The 14,568-nt window shown below is 30.7% G+C and overlaps 1 protein-coding gene across 1 annotated transcript in view; it reads left to right on the top strand.

Moving 5' to 3' along the window:
* Positions 1 to 14,330, top strand: part of LOC129222916 (transmembrane channel-like protein 5) — a 45,710-nt gene extending 31,380 nt beyond the window's left edge. The window contains exons 10-17 of the mRNA XM_054857481.1: positions 1,303 to 1,436; positions 3,712 to 3,796; positions 8,098 to 8,294; positions 10,097 to 10,303; positions 10,444 to 10,602; positions 13,408 to 13,486; positions 13,564 to 13,642; positions 13,954 to 14,330. Coding sequence (XP_054713456.1) covers positions 1,303 to 1,436; positions 3,712 to 3,796; positions 8,098 to 8,294; positions 10,097 to 10,303; positions 10,444 to 10,602; positions 13,408 to 13,486; positions 13,564 to 13,642; positions 13,954 to 14,309 — 1,296 coding nt within the window. The 3' untranslated portion in view covers positions 14,310 to 14,330. The remainder of the gene's footprint in view (positions 1 to 1,302; positions 1,437 to 3,711; positions 3,797 to 8,097; positions 8,295 to 10,096; positions 10,304 to 10,443; positions 10,603 to 13,407; positions 13,487 to 13,563; positions 13,643 to 13,953) is intronic.
* The last annotated feature ends 238 nt before the right edge of the window (positions 14,331 to 14,568 follow it).

The following is a 14,568-nucleotide window of genomic DNA, read 5'->3' on the forward strand; positions in this document are numbered from 1 at the left end:
AGGAATAATTAATGGCTTCGGGTTTAGATGATCTCTTAGTATGTCCTTGAGCGTTTCGAAATCTTTTTCCCCAGGGTTGTCGGGTGACAAAAGATTCTTCAGTAGATTGTATAATTTTGCTGACAAACTTGATATAAGCGTTTTCGCCCTTTTTTCTTTTGGGACATTTTGAATATCTAAGAATGCCTCGAAACGTTCTATAAAAGAATCAAAATTTTCGGACATCTCATCATATTTTTAAAAATTGACCCTTGTCACTTTTGATTCATTTGGGGTATCCACTTTAAGCTTGAGAGCTTGTACAAGGGCTTCATTCTGTTTTATGAGTTCCTGAATCAGGGCCTCCATTATTTTTGAATCCAAAATACAAAAATATATAAATTTCCTACCTTGAGCCATCTTCGGGTAACTACCCTATCCTTTTTGAAACGAGAACTTTTATAGCACTTCATTAGTGGTTTCGTAACACACACTCGTCGCCACTGTTATGGTTCCTTTTTGGGAACCTATGCTCGCTGGAACATGTAATGGGTTATTGATCATTCAGGAATTATAATACTAGACTTTACTATTCTAATTGTTACATTTACTATATACATAATGCTATATACAAGACAGAGTGTGTCGCCAATGAGCACATCTCCGGAGTTCGTTCCGATCTGCTCTGTTCCGAGAGGATGTTTTTCCCCAGTGACGTCAGTGGCTTTTGACATCACTACGATTACGATAGCGGAGTTCAATTAGTTCGATACACCACAGAATCGTCAAAACATAACAAAATCCAGCTTTATTGAATTAGCCGTTTTATTGGATCAGCCACATTATGGAATCAAAACTGTTTTGAACAAACGTGATTCATATAATCGGCAGGCGCTGTATTTAATTTTGTCAGTCTGCAGCTTTTAAGTAGTCTTTTTTTTATTTTCTTTAGGTTTAGCACACTTCTTCTGCTTCCTTAAACAGTTGATGATGGGAGGCATACTAAGCATAGATATATTTTATCCCTTCTTGTTTTTCGAAACTTTCTTACCATATCTTTTCTTTAATGTGCAGATAATAGTCTTAGAAAGTGAAAACATGCAATAAAATCATATAAAACATATGTTTATAAAAGAAAAAAAAACTACATACCTAAATTACTTTGTGAGGGAAGCGTTTGAAATATTCAGATGTCTTTCACTTATATATCTTTTTTTTTTATGTTTTTGCTCAGATACATACATGAGAGGTAATGTTTTTGCTGATTCATATTACGTGTAATTTTTGAAAACTTATTAATGATGTATTTATTTTCTTTCTCAGCTTCGAACTGCAGATATGACTTTGCCATTAGCTGTGACTCTTATTTCTACTGTATTTTTTTTCTTAATAAAGTACATTACAAAATTTGAATATTATATGTCGAGAAACATGAAACTATATTCAACAATGAGCAGGTAAGTTATATATTTGTTTCAAACTGTTTCAGAACTATGTTTTTAAAAAATTTAACCATGTTCTTTCAATCAAGTAGTTGTATACACATGAGTATGCTTTTGACATAAATTCCTGACTGGTATTGAGTTGAGATTATTATTAATTAGCTGTACTTGCACGACTGTGCTCTTTGCTATAAGGTTAAAAAGAAGCTCTTAAAAGCATATGTAAAATTCTCTTCCCACTCAAAAAAAAATACGTTAATTAAAATCTACACACATAATTTTACGTTAGCTCCTAGCGTATTCCACGAGGAAATAAAAATTCTTGCTATAGTGAGATTGACTGCTTGTCTCTTTCAAGAAAATCTATCTAATTTAAGTACTTTTTAAATTCATTCAAAACGACCATAGGTAAGCATTTTAAGTTAATAAGATAATAACTTGCAACTATCCAATCTGGTAAAAATTGTCAGTAAAAAAAGCAAAGAAATAAAAATTATCACTAAGTTTAGATTTATCGTCTAAATATAATAATAATAATAATGCTTAATACAAATAATGATAATAAACTATAATTATACATGCAAAAAGGCAGATAATAGTATTTAATTTTGAGTAAATGAATTTCATTGGTCATGCAGCGAAGGATCAGAATCAGATGAAAATCCCCTGCCCAAAGAATAGAGAATTTAATTGAAATACTTTGTACAATTAGAACAAAATGAAAATCAGTGCTTCCTTTGAAGGAAAAAGAATTTAATTAAAATATGTTATTCGGTTACAATAAATGAAATTCACCCCCTCCCCTTTAGAAGAATTATTTTCATTAAAATACACACTTCTATTGAATATTAATCCACTGAAAAAGGAATCGCTGTTTTTATTCTACTGTTTTATTCATGGAAAAATGCATTTTCACTGAGACTCCAGCTTCGGGGAAGGGCGATTTCACAAAAATGGCGACTTTTTCCAAAAGAAATTTTCCTCTAATTTTATTGGAATGGTTTTGTAAACTTGGCCTCATCGCCCATCGTTGCACGGTCTGCCTGAAATATAAAAGCAAGGTCAAGTGACACATGCTCAGCCGGCATGAGTGAAAGTGGCGAAATTTAGGGTAAAACTTCCCTTCAAAAGGATGACAACAGCCTCATTTCAGCCTAAAAAATCTCATTGCAGATATTATTGGCAGTAGTTTTCAAGTTTACCTGGGGCATTTGGAGTTTGTGTTTTATTTATGTAAAGATAGCTATTCAAATTATGCAGGGTTTGCAGAGGAAAAAAAAACATTGAAAAAAACTCTTAAGTAAAATTTCTGCTTTTTTTTTTTTTGATAACATAAATCAAACAAAAGCTGTGAAAAAGATAATATACTTTAATAATTAAAAAAAGCTGAATTAATTTTCAAAATCAAAACAAAATAAAATGATAACTTATGGATCCCATGAAAATAAAACAGAAAAAGATTTGTGTTAAAACAAATGCAAGTTATCATTATTGGTGTGCTACTATCTCTTGAGTTATTTGATTCAAAAGCAATAGAAGGAAGATACGTCTCCTCTTTAATAAACCTATCATAGGTTGTGAAGATTCGACTAAACTCTCTATAACTGATTGGTTTGTTTGATTGGGTTTTTTGGTGCAAGAGCATTAATAAGCTATACTGCGCCAACTCTGTAACTGAGTGCTTATTTTGTAATGCTGAAGTTGATCATACCATTCGTAAAATTACTATGTGTTAGTAATCCTTTAAACATTGATGTATCAAAAAATTATGCATCACTTGTTAGTTATTATGAACAGTGTTGAAATAGAATATAATGTCAAATACTAAGCAAGTTTGATAAGTAGCTAAAATACAGCATCTCGACTTTCGGCGGGCGCAAATTTTGGCTTACACATTACGAAATAAGGTTGTTTATTTCTAGAGTTTGAAAAGACGTTTAAATGTCAATTTTAAGAAGAATTTAGGTATTTGCTCAGAGTCAAATTAGTCTTTTTAGGAGAGAAATTAAGAATTTTTCAAAGAAAAAAAATTCATGTTAAAGTGTGTTCCAGCTACACTACACTCCTCTTATGCATTTTTAATGAAGTTTTATATTATTATTATTATTTTTTGTTTACCGTTCTTGTTTACGTTTGATTGTTTTTAATTTGTATATTTTTATTATTAAAAAAGTTAAAGGGGTTTTCTAAATTTTAATTTCAGTTGTTATTTATATTTTTGTAAGTTATTTATTTATCTACATTATTTAATGTTATGATTTTAAATTTATTTTTTGAAAAAACTATTTAGAGTAATTCTTCTACGAGTTGTAATGCTGGCTGTCATTATTTACTTTTGGATGGTTGCTTTTATCTCTCCTCGTGATGTTAACGTTGTAAGTTATTTTTCTGCTTCAGTTTAAAATACCTTTTTGTATTGAAAAAAAGCGAAGTGAAAATTATTTGGTTTTGAATAGAAAAAAACATGCAAATTGTGCAAAAACATTTGTCATTAATATTGGCATATTCTTTTAACATTTTTGTTGCAGTTTCTTGGCAAGCAATACTTTTCAATTTAATATTTAGCTTTTCAGTTAGTTTTGTGGATTTAAAAAAAAGAAAAGGAAAAGTACTGTGTGTAGTTATCTAAAACGATTATATTTAACTGCTGCCAGTTTTAAGATTGATTTCTTTTGTTCATTGGTATTGTATTAATTCTCAACCTTATGAAGTATCCCCAATCGCAGACAGCAAGGTGAGGGGGAGGGGACAAATTGCTCCTCAAAAGAGTAATCCTTTGGTACAGTTCTGCACAATGATTTTACTGCTGGCTGTTTTATTTATATTTCTTTAGTTGCCTGCCCCCTGCCCTTCCCCCAACCACAAAAATCTTTCTGCAGAAACTCTAAGTCTGTGATAATGTCGCTGTGTCATCACCTTTTTACCACAGAGCTTGTAACGTGTTTTAATATGCAATAAACTCTCAATTATCCACAGAATAGGGTGGCATGGTAACCGCAGATAAGCAAAACCTGGGATAATCGGAATAATAGTCCAAAAATGATACTATTGTATACAATAGCTAAAAAATATGTAACACTCATACATTGCTAAAAACATTGTTGCGTTGCATTTACTAACATTGAGTGTAAAAAATAAATGTGAAAGCTAAAAACAAACAACAACACAATCATGAGTTTATACTCGAAGTATGCACTTTGAGTGCATACTGGAATATCATCATTCGGTAAAATTGGGATTTCATTTGGCATATTCAGAATCCTCCCCTTCCTGAAAATATTAGTTCTACCCTCACCATTTTGCTTAAATTCAATAAATCCAATAACATTTGCTCTTCGTTAATAAAAAAAATATTATGTTCTTTAACCAAATGGAGAGGGGGAAAAAAATCAGTTCCGTTTATAACAATGTATTTATTATTATTATTTTTAAACAGCTTCAAATTCTAATAGAATTTGTTTCAAACCATTTATGGAAATGTACAATAAACATTATTTAAACACTTACTAAAAGAAAGAAAGAAACCTTAATTTTTTTAAAAATAAAATTAAAGCATTAAAATTTTTTTTTTATAATTAGGAAAGTAAAGAAAAAAAAATCATTGCTAATTTGAAATTGACTTTAAAACACGACCATTTACATGCAGGCAAAATAAAAGTACTATATATTCGTTAGTTAAGGCATCCCAATATTTTGATCAACTAAGACTTTATATTATTTATTATAATGAGAGTAAATACTTAGAGCCTAAGAAACACCATACACTTCAAACATACCCAACACAATGTCGCCCCCTTCCCGAAAAAAATGAAATCATCCAGCATACAACGCTCTTCACCACCGCTCCCTGGTGTGCAAATGGGGTCATTTCCAAAAATTTAAAAGTATTTTTTCTGAAAGAGCATGCTTAAAAACATTGGATCTGGCCATTTTTCAAATAATTTGACTAAGTTTAATATTAAAAAAAATTACTTTAATCGGTGTGCTGCTTTTATTGTTTATGCTTCTGCCGATGACATCACAAATGATGAAATGCCATTCACTGTTGCCATTCGCATAGCGTAATATTTGCTATTATGAAGTGAAAGTATAGTAAGGTCATATGCAAAATGTATATTACTACTACACATATGACTTTATTTTGAGCGTGTTATTATAGTCCAGTCATATTATACAAAAAAGGGGCTGAAATCGCAAATTACGACATAGTTCTGATTTTTTAATATGTTGTTTGGGGCATTTAAGGTAATGTAAATCTATGTTTGCAGTTTTCAAAAACCTGTACTTGCTGCATAATTCCCGAAAAACTGCGAAATTTTCACGCACTTCTTTTACTTTTTTCTTTTTAAATCCTAAACTGTCTAACTTTCGATACTAAATGTGAATACCCGTTTTAAAGTCTTTTGTTCAAAAATATTCTCCATTCAAAATCAAACTCAGTAAGTAACTTTTAAGTCAAAAAATGAAGTTCTGCCAAAAATTTATCAATGTGAAAGGTATATAGATACATAGGGGAAAGAATGTTTGCGTTTCCTGCATAGGGCTGTCAACTATCGGCCAATTTAATTTAATTTTTTCATAACCACTGTGTTTTGCCAACACACATAACGTGTACAAACACACATTAGAGTCTTATTATATCATTCTTTGTCCCTATTTGTGGAATAGGATCATTCATATTGTCATGAAAATTGTTTTGTCTCATTTCTGCAAAAAGTGAATTTTCCCATTATTTGTTGTTTTGCGATTGTAAAAGAACTAATGAATCTAAAACTTTGTTTTTACCTTAAATGATAGCCAATTAAATTTACTGTAACAATGTATCCAGTGTTTTTCTTATTGAGAAGGAATTTATGTCAATATTTGGTCTGAAATGTGATCGAAACATAACTTTTTTATTTTTTGCCAAAAATTGCCAATTTTTGAAGTCGATATCTTCTAAACTAATAGTCGTACAGAGTGCCATTTAAGCTTAAATGGTTCAAAATTTCATGTGTTTTCAAACGGGTATTCACATTGAGTATCAAAAGTTGAACGGTTTAGGAGTTAAATAGGAAAAACCAAAAAAATCCGAAAATTTTGCATTTTTTCGCAAATTACGCAGGAAGCACAGGTTTTTGAAAACTGCAAACTTAGGTTTACACTACCCTAACTGATTCAAACAACATATTGACAATCAAAAGTACATTGCACTTTGCGATTTTAATATTAGAGCTATGAAATCAAAGAATCAAAGAACTAGTTTAGAAATTTTAATTTGAGAAAATCTATGATCTAAGTGAGATTTGCACATAAGACCAGCTACGTTGGTTGGAGGGCTGCCGATGTTTGTGATTGATGAATTTCTGAATGTTAGGTTGTAATTAACGCAGGGCATCAGATTACTTTCAATACCTTCTTTGGTGCTTTGACTTTGTATGTGGTGCTAATGCTGAAAATTCAGATTTGCTCATATGTGGATGAAAACTACACCAATAACCTAAAAAAGGTGAAAATGTCGAAAATATTCACATGTGACCACAAAATTGAGCAAATTATAGTTAATTTTACTTTCTCATTTTATTTTTTCTAAACATGCATGCCTCCCAGGACACTCTTCTTCACCCACTAGGGAGGTGTGCTCATCCTCCACCTCAGTTTGAGAGCCCCTGCCTTAGAGCCAGCAGAAAAACCCTTTTAAAACTTGCATCCCAGTTTGTTTTGACGTGCAGTGGCGGATTTAAAATATCATATGTTGCAATTGTGCGACCCCATGACCATAAGGCCCCGTAGGAGTTACAAAATGCTTATGATAAACGTTTTACAAATTCCGTGATAGAGAAATACGGCCCCAGAATGTATTTCGACGGGTCCCAAACTTTTAACTCCACCAAAGAGATACAGAGAAGACTGCATTACTCTGATTCATATTACAAATATCGAAAAATTGAAAATTACTATTGGTTCAATGGGAATCTAATAAAATGTCACAAAAACCGGTTTTGCCAGCTCATATTTGTTTCCAATTTGGTCTCCAATTCGGCAATATATCACCAAATGATCGTCAGTCTAATACGCTTCATTAGTTTGACTTTGAAATAAGTAATTAATAGCCACAAAAAAATGAGTAAATAGGCATTTTTGAACACCCGATTGAAAACAAAAAGGGAAGTGCACAAATGGAACCTACACAGACCCCACATACGAAATTTTAACCTTCTACAGCTTACCATTTTTGAGTTATGACTTATGAGAGATACGTACGTACATCCAACCGCAAAAACAGTGCAATAATTAACTTGTTTGTACCTGAATGCAGTATCAAAAATTCTTTCAGGGTTGACTGAAATAGAAATTTATACTGAACTTCAAATTAAAAACTTTTTATGAAAACAATAACTCCCTTTACTTTGCATTAAAAAGTAAAACAGCAAAGATCCTTTTTTTTTGGAAAACATCGACCAATTCCATCGGATTTTTGATGTTTTTTAAGGCTGATGGGCTGATGTTTCCTCCAAGTTAACATCGCCCGCCGATGCTGATGGCTAAATTGTTGAACCATCGACGCCAATGCAAAGTCGAGTCCTACATACAGCCACTATCATTCTAGCAAGTGCATTTAATTCTTTATTATGCTTGATTAAAACCTATTTGCATTATCTATTTTTAAGTACTTATTTGATATTTTGTTTTTTAGTGTTATGAAACTGAACTTGGTAAAGAAATATATCGCCTGACTGTGAGTCATTTCCTTTTAATTTTTGTTCTTTTCACTGTCATTGGAGGATATCTGCGAATGTTGATCAATAGGTTCTTCATGAAGTCTGTTAAGCTTTCTCAATTTGATGTTGCATATAATACTTTGGATTTGATTTATTATCAAACTTTAGGATGGTACGTTATTTAGTAAATAATTTGTTCTTTAAATATTGTTCTTATTTTTACAGTTAAACTGTATTTTCATAATCATTTTTACTTTTTTTTTCCTGTGATTTAAAGAAGGACATGTATATCATTGTTTATCTTATACAAATCTCTACTTAATAAATTCTTGTAGGTAATCATTTAAATGTTTTGTGGTCATATGTAGAAAGTATTTAATTACATATTTTGTTAAAACAAATTGAATTCTATTTAGTTTGACCCTGCAAAAAATCAAATTTATGTCTATATTTGAACTTGATATTTTTTATTTGGAAAAGAATTAAAACTTTGTACATTTTTAATGCCATATTTAATAATTATTTATTTTATAGAAGAATATTAACGGAAATTTCCCCCAAATTCTTACATTGTTACTATCAACTCATAGGGCTTGTGAATGAATCACATGGCTAAACATATCTACAATTTATTCGAAAGTAGTCTTAAAAAGTGAGTTTAAAATTAAAATACCACAGAGAAAAAGAGTCAAAATTACATTCAGGCTAAAACAGATCCAACAGTCACATAGACCTTCTGACATATTCAAATTTATTATATTTAATGGCATTAATTTCATTTGTTTGGTGTTTTTTTTTTTTTTTTTTTTTTCATTTTAATGCAGCAGTCTTATTTAATGAATTGCTTTATTTAAAAACTGAACATTAAATTTTTAATTTCAACAGTATTGATTTTAGCAACCTTTGGCGATCAAATGAAGGCTTCGCTGTTTCAAAAAGTTTGGTGAAATTTTTTGAAAATGAGCCTCAACATAGGCATAATAGAAAAATGCCACCCTTATCACCCGTATATGTGCTTTTGTGAACTTTGTGGTTTATACAAAAGTATGAATTTTATTCCGCAGAAAGGGGAGAATTATCATTTGGTGGAATGTACCAAATTTGTAAAAACATTTCCTATTGCTGAAATACAGGTTGCCATTTATGCTGCTCAAACTTTTTAGTTTCATTTTAATAGAACTTTTCATGCTTGTAAATGACTTGTTTTTGTCATTTTTTAGCTCACTTTTTTTTTTTTGCATTTTAGTGGGTTAATTTCTTTATTTAGTGGTTTTTTTTTTCTTTTTAATGTCTTATTTAATGAATTACTTTGTTTAAAAATCAAACATTAAATTTTAAATTTGAGTAATATTGATTTAGGCAACGTTTGGCAAGCGGAAAAGCTCTTTGTTTTGACTAGTTTGCCAAAAAATGTTAAAACGCCATATGGTCCTTGTTGTGATAATTCCCTCTTTCACCTGAACACAATAAAATTTGCAAAATTCAAACTTCGAAAAGATTATGTGCTACGACACTAATGAATTTGGGGTTTAAAAGTTTTTCAAAATAATATATTAAAATGTTGAATTATATTCTCCAACTATTAGTTCTCTTTGAGAAAATGGTGCCTGTGCTCCAATGGGTATTCTCAAATGCCCTATTGGGTACAAAAAGATTTAGGACCGCTGCTATAGTGATTCTGCTCTTTAAAAAAGCAATAAATAAAAAGAACAATCAAGATATTCATGTGTAAAATCCATTCGAGTGGTTAAAATGAATAAAGGGCGTAAAAGTGCTCTTGATTTGTTTATTGAGTATTTAAATTTAAAATGTTTTTAGGAATTGTATTTTAACATCAAATGTCCAATTTTCAGTGGGTTGGAATGTCAAATAAATACAACTTTGTAACATAGAGTTTTATTAAAATTAAGATAATAGTAATTTTGGAGGAAAATATTTTATGCTTTTCAATGTTGTTTTATTTTTATGTTTTAGGGTATCAGCTTTTTGTGTTCCTCTTTCATCCTTGTTGATTGTGATTATTCTAATTGTCCTGTTTTATATAAAGTCAAGTTCTGTGTTAACTAATTGCAAGCCACCTAGAAGATTGTGGTCAGTCAGTGAATCTCAGACGTTTTTCCTTGCAGTGACTTTTATCATGTTTTTACTGTGCTCTTTTACGGTTGGATATTGTATTTTTGTGTAAGTATATAAGTACAGAAAAGCCCCGATTAACCAAACCACTTTTCTGAATAGTGACTTAGCCCATAGTTCTTTCCTTTTCATTTTGCTTTAATATTGAAAGTATGAAACTTTGCTCAAAATTTTAATTTTAATTTCAGACTTGATCCTTCCAAATGTGGTCCTTTTAGGGCACTTGAAAATCCAAATGATGTTATAAGAAGATTGTTTTTCAAAAAAGGAGAAGAACATCATGCTTCAGAGTTTGTTAAGTACTTGAGTTCACCTGGTGTGATGTTTGCCTTTTTCTGTGCCTTAGGGTATGTGGATTTCTGCTGCATTCGTGTTACATACTTTTATGTTTCACGTTTAAAAATTTTATTTTAATTCTTTTTTTTTTATGATTTTGCTTTCAAATTGAATTTTTTAAGCAGTTTTCAACATTAAGTAAATCAAGGTACAATGTGGGGGGATTTTACTCCAGTTATTCATACCTTCACAACAATTTATGTAAAAAAATCTGTATTTTTACGGAAATAATTTTAAAATCGACGTATGTAGAAAAATCATTTAAAAAAATATTACAATTTTCACAAAAATCTATTGTTACTGCTCTGCTTGAAACAAAACTTGCTCAATAAACAGAATTTGGAACTGAATAATGTGAACATTCTATGAGTAAGTATTTTTTGTAGAATATTAAAACTCACATATCTTTTTCGTATTCACTTTGGAAAAAGGCTTAAGCAATTTTAGCTCATTGGTTGTAATTGGGTAACTATCTAATCTTTTAACATCTGTTTCTCCTTTGTTCTTTTTCTAATGAATTTCTTGCACATAATAAAAGCCTATTGAGCAAAAATAAAGTCTTATTTTCTGCTTTATCCACAGCAACTGAATACTGCAGCTTCAAAATGCAGTCAAATGGTTGATTTGTCTAATCAGCAGTAAGAGTTGGTTATTGACAAGATATGGAGATATTCTTATAAATAACTAAAACCGCTGTGTGTCAGTTGCCTCCAAGTTGTAAAATCAAAATGTGTCACTTACCTAGAGGCTCATCATGCATAAATAAGAATTTTGTTTAAATACTACTTAGAGATTTTTGTGCTGTTTTGGTGCTTTGCCTTTTTTTAGGCAATAAACATTTTCAGTTGGTAAAACATTACTGAATGTGCATAATTGTTTCCCTTACATGTTTCTTTCTTTCTTTTCTTGTTCTTTTTAACTCTTTAATTTACACATTAAATATTAATAATAAAAATTATTCTCCCTTTTCTGGTGTAGAGTAAGCAAGGATTTAGTTTTGTTATTATCTCAAAAGCAAGTCTCGAGGAGTCCCCCACACTCCCTCTGTAAAATCTTTTCTTTTTTTTTGACATTTCAGTTTTATTTTGAATTTTCCCTGTAACTTCTTTCTTCCATTTACATTTTTTGATTACAATAATATGAATGTTGTTCACAGCCCTACCACAATAATTTAAATTTTGAATCAAATAGGTGCATGACAGCTATAGTTTGAAACTATTGGTTAGGTATACTAAATTCATTCAGGATAATTTCTTGTTCTTGGTAAAAGTAATTTTTATATATTAAAAAAAAAAATCTGTTGATTAATTGGTAAAAATGAGCCAATAGTAAATTGGCAACATGATGGATTACTGATAACTGGCAATTAATCAGTGGATCCCTAATTTTATCTTTTAAAAGTTAAAAAAACCAATTCTAACCCTTTTCTCCCATGGGCGGATTTATGGGGGGTCAGAGGGGGGCAATGCCCCCCCAGTTTTGGGAGGACTTTATGTAGTAACAGCACATCTTCCAAAAATTAAAAAAAAAAAATCATTATTTTTTCGTTTTTGAATAGTTCAGAAGAGCATGGGTGGATTTATAGGAAGGGGGGCAAAGGGGACAATGCCCCCCAATTTTGCGAGGAGTTTATATAGTAACAACTTATCTTCCAAAATCTTATAACAAAAAAATCATGATTTTTTCTTTTTTGAATAGGAAATTAAAGTTTATTTTTTCTTTTAAACTTAAAATAGCCGTTTCTTACAAAGTTTGAATAATACTGTACAACTGTATAATCTACTGCTCAATTTCAGAGACTGGAAAGTGCAAATTATTGATAGGTTCTAAAATTCTTGAAAAGAATTGGCGCAGTATAGCCTACAAGGGCTCTTGAACCAAAAACCCAATCTAACCAACCAAACCTTGAAAATAATTATACAAGTCTTTGAAACTCCTAAGCAAAGTGTGCTTCAATTTTATTTCTTATCAAGTGTATAAATTAAGAATTGTTCAAATGGGTAGTATGTTACTCTCTTGATACCTATTCTCTAAATCTGTGCACCATTTCTTTTAAAGTATTAACTTGCATCACAAAGCACTTTTAAAGCGTAAAACTTAAAAAAAAATTATTTGCCTATTATTTCCAATTACCCCTTATAAGACTTCAAAATGCAGAATTTTATATCCATTTTAGATAATTTCCTCCGGGGGAGTAACCCCCGGCCCTCCCCCCTAAAACTGGAGATATCTATATCCCACTTAAAAGGGAGCACTGCGTCACTCTCTTAATACCAGCCCCCTCTCTTTTAAGGTCAATTTAAAAAGGACAGCATGATTACACGCAGTAATGAAAACGACACATAAAAAAGTAAAGAATGGCCTTACGCATCACAGAAAACGGGCAAAAACATTGGAGGGGGGGGAGGGCAATTAAAATTGTTGCTCCAGAAAAAAAAATCCTGCCCCCCCCCCCCCCCCAGGGACTCAGTCCTAAATCCGCCTATGTTTTCTCCTTAGGGACAAAATAAAAATCTGTTGAAAGCCCTGTAAAAGTTATTTAACATTCTCTCGACATCAAGATCATTGAACACAAAATTTAAGCATTTAAATTATGTGCCTATTTTTTAAATTGTATTCCATGATAAAGACAACTTTAGTTTACTTCTTATGACTTTCAATGTTTCAAGCCAGTAAAATTTACCATGTTTTTTTTTTTTTAAATCTATGAAAGTAATTATGTGTGGTTTCATTGTGTATGCATTGTTTTTTTTTTTCAGTTATATGTATATAATAGCATTTATAAGTAATTTTGGTATGTTTTAATTTTCTTTCAGAATTTGTGTATATTTCACAAGAGCTCAAGCACATGCCCACATCTCAATGAATAAAAAGATGCGGGAGCAGCTTATGATGGTAAGTAAATGTTCAACTGTAATTTACAGTGATGCTTTTAAATAGCAATCAAATCATTTAACTTTTTATTACTTTAGGAATCGAAAGATAAAGTTTTCTTATTGAAATTATTTGAAGAAGCTTTAAATGTGCAGTCTCCAAAGAATCATGATGATGGTAAAAATTTTCTTTAGTTTAACTCTAGGTTTAGTACCTAAGTTTTGGGGAAGTTAAACAGTGACTTTTTCGAATACTTTGTTGGACTTTGTGGTGCTTTGTAATAAAATCTTTTAGCATGTACTTGTTGTGAATTTCCATAACTTAAAAAAAATGAATTAATTTATCATTAATTAAATATGTTGAAAATTTGTTTTGCTCTTTACTTTAATTACATCTTTTAAAGATGAGCCACCTCTCCTTTTCATTTCTTTTCTAAAGTTGTACCTAAAGTATGAGTGTCTCATTGCAATTTTAAATATGTATTTTAGATTCTAGTGGGGCTGCTGTTAGAAAACCTATGCGAGAGATTAACATGCATGACATTGTTATTAATCAAGGCTATGCTGATTACACAGAGCCTGTTGAAAATCCTGCCACATCGAACTACAACCCAGGTTATATACCAGCTAATGTCCCTATAAACAAACTAGTTTATGATGATCAGCCCAGTGCTTATTCATTTTCTTCTAACACTTCTCCTTCAAGAGAAAATCATATGTATTCTCCAAAGTCTCCTGTATTTTCTGTAAATGACGGTATTTCTCCTCGTGAAAAGAAGAAAGGTTATCCTTCTCATCAGCCAGGCTTTAGATATTTACAACAGGATCAACACCACAATTTTTGATTTGGTGCAAACTATAGAATACCAAAGATTCTTTTAGTTTACATATCACTTGAAAAAATCATTGTATATACAAAAAAAAAAAAAAAAAAAAAAAAAAAATTGCATGCATGCTACATTACTCAGGATTTATGATATTTTATTTTAGAACCATTTTAATGAGGGTTGTAATTTTATACAAATGTATTGAAATAACAGAAAAAAAGTACAATTTTTAAATATTGTATTTAAAAGTTTTTTAATTGCTAATTTTCCTATTTGA

Source organism: Uloborus diversus, chromosome 1 (genome assembly GCF_026930045.1).
Source record: "Uloborus diversus isolate 005 chromosome 1, Udiv.v.3.1, whole genome shotgun sequence".
NCBI classification, from domain to species: domain Eukaryota; kingdom Metazoa; phylum Arthropoda; class Arachnida; order Araneae; family Uloboridae; genus Uloborus; species Uloborus diversus.